Source organism: Pinus tabuliformis, chromosome 3_2 (assembly GCF_031772625.1).
Source record: "Pinus tabuliformis cultivar Carrire ecotype Pingquan chromosome 3_2, CPIR1, whole genome shotgun sequence".
In the NCBI taxonomy this organism is placed as follows: domain Eukaryota; kingdom Viridiplantae; phylum Streptophyta; class Pinopsida; order Pinales; family Pinaceae; genus Pinus; species Pinus tabuliformis.
This window is the reverse complement of record NC_142302.1, coordinates 909,731,834-909,739,170: the sequence shown is the minus strand read 5'-3', so window position 1 is coordinate 909,739,170 and position 7,337 is coordinate 909,731,834. Positions and strand designations below refer to the sequence as shown.

Here is a 7,337-nt window from a genome sequence, read left to right as displayed (position 1 = left end):
CGCAGTGCCAGTACAAGGGAAAGAGCTGCCCTCCTGTAGAAGTCTAAATTCATCCAGGGAGTAGCAGGATCAGTCGAGAAGGCTGACGTTAGAGCTCCAGGAGGCAGCACAGAGCTGACACAAAGTCTCAGGGTGCTCCACGCAGGACCAACTAGCTACTGTGAAGGGGCAACACAGTTGTAGTCGGTGATAGTTAGTCCAATTGCAGGATCAGAGAGATTTTTCTGCATGAAGTGAGGTAATCTCACCTACGTTTCTGCCAGTATATTTTATCTCTGTAACTAGATAGCCGAGAGGGCATCCAGAGTTGTATTCAAAACTACTACTTAATAATAGTAAACTGTTAGAGTTGTTGCACCGGTTTTCCCGCATTGGGTTTTTCCGGGGACATTTGTCCAAAAATAATGGTGTCCCTTGTGTGTTTGTCTCATATCTATTTCAGTTTATGATCTGTAGATCAATGTAGTTTGCAGTAGTGTTTTTCATCATTATTTAAATAATTAAATAACTTGTTGAATGTAAAAACAAGTAGGAGATGATATACTAGTGACTATAGTAGGTTTTCTGATGTGTAGATTCAGAAATTTTCACACTATGTTATCCTAGATGAGCAGGAAGCAGACATATGTCGCTCTGAGCACTGCAGAAGCTGAGTACATTGTAGCTAGTTTGGCAAGTTGTGAAGTAGTATGGCTTCGGAAGCTACGCAAAGGATTGTTTGATCAAGTGTTGGAGACGATTGTGATATATTGTGACAGTCAAAGTTGTGTGAAGCTTTCGAAAAATCTAGTTTTCGATGATAGGTCAAAGCACATTGAGATCAAGTACTACTACATTCGAGACATGGTACATAAGGGAGCATTGAGGCTCCAATACATTTCTATGGATGAGCATATTGCTGACATTCTCACAAAGCCTCTGTCCCAGATGAAGTTGTCTACTTCAGGGGCAAGCTTAGAGTGATTGATAATGCCTCCCTCATTGAGAGGGAGTGTTGATGTTGTAGCATCAAGCGCTAGTATTCTCCCTAGGTCAGGGGTATTGATCATGTCAAGGGTATTAACTAGGAACCCTGTAATGTGACTAGGGAGAATGGCACATAGAGCATCAATGCTCGGAGTGCTCCCACAGATAAAAGGTTTTTACCATATTGCCAAGGTTTACTTTGCTAGAGGGTAGAGTGAGTGCTCCATAGAATCAAGTGAGTGTTTTACCATTCAAGTCTCATGTGACGACATGAAGGATTGGTAAAAATTAGCCCATCATTTCACCATTGGTCAGGGATATTGACCTGGTTCCAAGTGATGATTTAGATAGTTGGTGACCTAGGACTAGTCCTGTGTTCACTCCGATCAAGGTATACTTGACCATAACGTCAAAGGGTATTTGGCTAATGGGTGACTAGATCCTTTGCAAAGGATATTTGGCTAGTGGGTAACTACATCCCTTACATGATGCTAATGCAAGATGCTTTCCACATGGTTCTAAGTTAGACCATGAACTGGATGAATACATTAACATAGCGGACTCATTCAATCTTTTCTTGGCATGGAAAAATTGTTCAACAAAGAGGACATCTGAGGAAGTCAAGGTGAATACCTCCCTAGATAAGAGGGAGTGTTGATTTTTGGGTAGTTGCGGTCGGTATTCCCCAACTACATAAGTCGACACTTGAGAGAAAAAGAAAACTAAATTTAAATTATAATTTTGGAGCACATGTAGGCCCCAATATGATAGGTTGACCCCACCATGCGAATGGGTGTGACCCTTGGTTAGACCCACCTCTTTTTCACCACTATATATACCAATTCGGCCTCCCTCATTTGGACAATTCGGATCTCACAAAATTATCTACTCTTCTATTCACATGTGTGAAGGAGAGAGAGAAGAAGATCAAATTTTGACCAGCGTTGACCACTGTTTGACTGAGTTTTCTGGCTACTATTTGACAAAGTCTTTTGGGCACAGCTTGACCGAATTTTTGAGGCAACTGACTGAAATTTCTGAGGTAGTTTGACCAAAATTCCCAAGACAGTTGACCAAAATTTGTGAGGTAGTTTGACCAAGCTTTTGGACAGCAATAAGAGGCCGAAATTTGGCCTGCTTGACTCTGAGTTGACTGAATTCGTGGGCAGCTACATGAGTGCAAATTTAGCCCTGTTTGACCAGGTTTGACCTATTTAGATTGTTGGTTTAGGTTGACTAAGTTTTGACTTGAAAAATCAGATTGTACTTTTGCTAAACTAAATTATTTTTCCTAGAAAAGTTTGTTGGATTTTCTCCCGAGTTTGGGTTTCCTAGGTGAATTTTTTTTGGTGTCTATTGTGCATGGTTTTACTACTATGGTGTTTACTGTTTCCATTGCATCTATTGCTTAATGATGATTTTAAATATGCTAAAGTAAGACTGTAAATCATTGGAAGTAATTATTAGTGGAAGAAAATTGTGATTATCGGGATAAGATTGAGAGGGCCATTGACGAGTTGTTGGCGCTTAGGTGTATCAGGTCCAGCTCTTACCCTTTTGCTTCAACGGTTGTGCTGGTGAAGAACAAGGATGGGTCCTTACGGATGTGGATCGATTACAGGGCCCTCAACAAGAAGACGATGAAGAACCACTATCCCATTCCCCGTATAGATGAGCTAATGAATGAGTTGAAGGGAGCGAAGATTTTCTCAGAGATTAATCTATGGTAGGGGTACAATCAAATCCGGGTGAGAAACCAAGATGTCCCGAAGACAACATTTCAATGCCATTATGGGCACTTTTAGTTCTTGGTTATGTCCTTCTGGCTGACCAACGCACCCGGGACATTCCAGTCATGCATGAACCACATGTTTCATGGGCAGTTGATGAAGGTTGTGCTAGTGTTCTTTGACGACATACTGATTTACAGTTGGACGTGGGAAGAGCATTTGCATCACCTTGAGATGGTACTGTGCATTTTGGAGGAGCAACAATTTATGCCAAACTGTCAAAGTGCGAGTTTGGGTTGACCGAGATGCTCTACCTAGGGCACATCATTGGGGAAGATGGTGTCAGAGTGCATGAGGAGAAGATTAGAGCTATTCGGGATTGGCCAGAGCCCCGGAATGTGACTGAGTTGAGGGGGTTCGTGGGCATTTGCAGTTACTACAGGAATTTCGTTAAGGGCTTCTCCCAACTCGCTGCACCCCTCACAGACTTTACAAAGAAGGGGCCCTTTGAGTGGACTATTACAACGCAAGAAGCATTTGATCGCCTTAAGGAGGTCATGAGTAGTTGTCTGGTGTTGGCACTTGCTGACTTCACTCAACCTTTCGTGTTGGAGTGTGATGCATCATGAGTGGGTCTTAGGGCTGTATTTATGTAGGGAGGGCACCCCATAGCGTTTGAGAGCAGGAAGCTACTGCCCCATGAACTACTTTACTCCATCTATGATAAGGAGATGCTGGCCATCATGCATGCATTGGCTAAGTTCAGGCGGTATTTGGTGGGAAATGATAATTTGGGGTAGCATCAAATGTGCTCTAAGCCTCAAATTTTGCAGGGAGGCTTGGGCAAATGCATTCCTAAGAACCCAGCAACTGTTTTGGGAAATTCTACCCAGAGACGATTATATTAAAATAATTAATATTTTTAATGGGGTTCCTAAGTCTAAACTTAGGAAAATTAAAATATCAATGGGTATTAATCTAATTGTGGGTGAATCTTCTAGATAAGGACGGAGATCAAGTCGAAATGATTTGAGCCTTTGATTGGGAGTTAATCTAGGCCATTGGTTGTCCAACAGAAAGATATAAGAAGGGGCGTGAGGGTCATTTGGAAAATACACCAAGAGAGATCAAAAAATCGATTTTCTAAAGTGAGAAGTTCTTAGGAGGAAAATTCTATTGAGGAGATTTCTTGTAGTTGAGGGGCAGGGATAGCAACTTCCAGAGAGAGATTCTCAGCTGTAGAATCATCAGCAGGGAGTGATCCAGCAACTCTCACGCAAAGGCTGACGCTGGGCCAACAGGGCCACGCAGAGGCTGTGCAAAGCAGAGAGAGAGAGTAAAAAATCAGAGCAGAGAGTCAGTTTCAGCAGTGAGAAGCTGGGGTGTGAGACTGGGAGGCTAAGAGTAGTGACTCCGGGCCACTGATTAATTCCCCAGTTGGGTGACGTTGTGCCTAAGAGGGTTGAAGCTGGGACAACGTAGAGGCAGCGCAAGGCTTGCCAGGGGCACCTCATCCAACAGCGAGATCAGCGGGGACATTTTCTCAGTGATTGTATGAGGTAATCTCACAAAGCTTCTGAAAATATTTCTCTATGTAACTGAATAACCTTGTGAGGTATTCAGAGATGTATTCAAAATTTGCTAATGCTTAATAATAATAAACCCTCAGGGTTGCTACACCGGTTTTTCCGCATTGGGTTTTTTCAAGGACATTTGTCCAAAAATAACGATGTCCTATGTGTTTGTATTTCCTCGCTCAGTTTCTATGTTTTAGAATCATATTTAATTTGGTGTGGGTTTCTTCAGTAATTTACTTCAATATTTCAAGAAGAAGTCTGAAATAAGTTTGTAATGTAATTTACGATTTAGGTGAAGTAGATTTAGCTGGTTGCAGTAGGATTCCATAGATTGTTAGATCTAGGAATTTTCACAGGGAATAGGTTCAAGGTTAATACCGATCACAACAACCTCCGGTTCTTTTTGGAGCAGAAACATCTACAGGCGAGGCACCAAATGTGGGTAAACAAATTGCAGGCGTATGACTTTGACATTGAGTATGTCAAAGCGAAGCACAACATAGTGGCTGATGCATTGTTTAGGAGACCAACCACTTTTCCCTTGATGAGCATCACCTTGAACTAGAGGGCGTAGTTATTAGTTGAGTACTCCAAGGACAAGTTTGCATGTGAGGTCCTTGACGGGCTGGTGACAGATGATTGGTATCAGGTGATGAATGAGGTGATCTACTACCAAGATCGACCTAGGGAGAAGATTCTACAGGCTGCTCATGATTCACCATTGGCAGGGCATCAAGGGTTCACAAAGACATATCAAACCATCAGGAAGTGCTTTGCGTGGAAGGGCCTCCAGAATGATGTTTTGAGGCATATTTGGGAGTGTAACACATGCCAACGGAACAAGGGAGAGCAGACACACGCAGCGGGCCTATTGCAACCGCTTCCCATTCCGGAGGGGAAATGGGAAATCATATCGATGGATTTTATCATCGGGCTGCCCACAGTACAGGGCAAAGACTACATCTATGCAGTGGAAGATCATCTGACGAAGTACGCTCACTTGTTTTCCATTCCAACCCGGTACTCAACCTCACAGGTGGCTGAATTGTTTTTGAGGGAGGTTATTCGAGTACATGGTCACCCGAAGACCATCATTAGTGACTGGGACAGGAGATTCATGGGTGGGTTTTGGCAGGAGCTATTCCGGTTGGTGGGTACTGAGCTCACCCTGAGTACTAGTTACCACCCTCAGACCGACGAATAAACGGAGATAGTTAACAAGTGGAAGGAGGGATACTTGGGTAACTATATAACAAGGCATTAGAGAGCATGGATATGGTGGCTGAACTTGGGTGAATATTGATACAACACTACGCATCACATGTCTATAGGTAGGTCACCGTTTCGATCTCTATATGGTTATGATGTGTATCTTTTGTTGACATTATGTTTGGAGACAAGAGAGCCCCAAGGGTCAAGTACTAGATACAGGAGAGCCAAGATATCTTGAGGGCTTTGAAGGACAACCTGCAAATGGTACAAAATCAGCAGAAGCTTTATGCAGACAAGGGCAAAGTTGAGAGGCAGTTCGAAGTTGGGGACTTGGTATTCTTGAGGCTCCATCTGTACAGGCAATCTATGCTCAAGAATAAGGAGACCGAGAAGCTCAAACCCTGCTTCTATGGGCCTTATCGTGTCACTCGGAGGGTGGGGGAGGTAGCATATGAGTTAGAGCTATCCTCGAGGAGCCCAGTGCACAGTGTTTTTCACGCATCTTGCCTAAAGAAGGCATTGGGACAACATGTTACGACTGCCACGAAGTTACCCCCTATGGTTGATGATGGGCATTTAGTGCTGGAACCAGAGGCCATTTTGGATACCAGGGAGAGACATCTGCGTAACAGGGTCATCAAAGAGTTTTTGGTCCGATGGAGGAATCCACCAGATAAAGATGCCACATGGGAGGGGGAATAGATACTATGACATCCTTCTTTGCAGTTGCTTGAGGACAAGCAACATTTTGGCAGGGAGGACAATGATATTCCTACTTAGTGTTTCACTAAGTAAATATCACGTTTTTCTCAATTTGGGTGTATTTCTTTGTTTCACTTAGGAGAAGTGGGCCTAGGGGACCCACAATTGATTTTTGGCATGAGAAGCACCCCAACTTTAGAGTTCGAAGGAAGGATTCCGGCTTTGGTGGAGTGTGGGGGCCACCATAAAGGATTTTCGGCCCGCATGGAGAGTACGCTCTCATTGGTGCGAAAAAGGTGAGGGAATTCGATGTGGGCCCAAATGGGCAAACTTGGAGGCAAATCGACAAAAGGAAGGAGGGGTTCTCATTTTTCTAATCATCTATCATTTTTAGAATTTGTCTCTGACAAGAGCATGCTTGAGCAGTGAACCGAGTCTGCGTGTGCTCTTTAGCACACCGAGTGTTTCCGAGCGGAAATCCCAGCCCTTTCTTCGGTGGACCTTGAGTGCCAGCCCTAGGAGGGAGTTCTTCTTCATTCCAATTCGTACTATCTGCAGGGAATCGAGTTACAACAACAGGAGTAACAGTAGCATAGGGATTGTGCAGTCATAGCTAGAGGCACTCTGGGAAGTTGGGAAGATAGGGGAGTTTGAGGAGGAAATTCGGTGGGAAGGCTTGGGAAGCCTTCTAACAGGGTTTGCAGGCATTTTGGGAGCATTCCGCAGCAAAATTCACAAGTGGGTCAATTTACCCAGCAGGAGAGTCGGGCAAGCCCAAGAGGGTCAAAATTCTGGGGTGAAGCTTTGGCCAAACACTTCGTGGGTTATTCTGTGTTTCTTGAGTAGAGGCCAGGATTAATTTCTAGAAATTTTCTGAGCAACAGAGAGGGCTCTAGGAGCAAGTTATTTCAGGCAGCAACACCATTTCTGAGCATTTACAGTGCAACACTTGGGCCGAGTTACAACAACTTGGAGGAGGGTGATTCAAGGATATTTTTGGGCTTGTTAGCTTGCTAAGAGCAAGCCCAGATGCACTAATTCGAACACCTTGATTGTACACGTCTTGCCATTAATAAAAAGAGTACACAACGTTGTGTTGGGAGTAAATTCATGGTTTGATTGTTGGTTCTAATTTTATGGTGTGTTTGTC

At 43.7% G+C, this 7,337-nt stretch overlaps 1 protein-coding gene across 1 annotated transcript; it reads left to right on the top strand.

Annotated features, from left to right (window-relative positions):
• Positions 1-5,746: 5,746 nt before the first annotated feature.
• LOC149183580 (uncharacterized) lies at positions 5,747-6,187 on the top strand. Its single transcript, XM_089414994.1, has one exon. It carries the CDS (start codon positions 5,747-5,749, stop codon positions 6,185-6,187), a length of 441 nt encoding a protein of 146 aa, XP_089271120.1.
• Positions 6,188-7,337: the final 1,150 nt, after the last annotated feature.

Bases quoted from the DNA above. Each gene is read 5' to 3' on its own strand.
- LOC149183580 (XM_089414994.1), top strand. From the start codon at position 5,747: ATGGTACAAAATCAGCAGAAGCTTTATGCAGACAAGGGCAAAGTTGAG.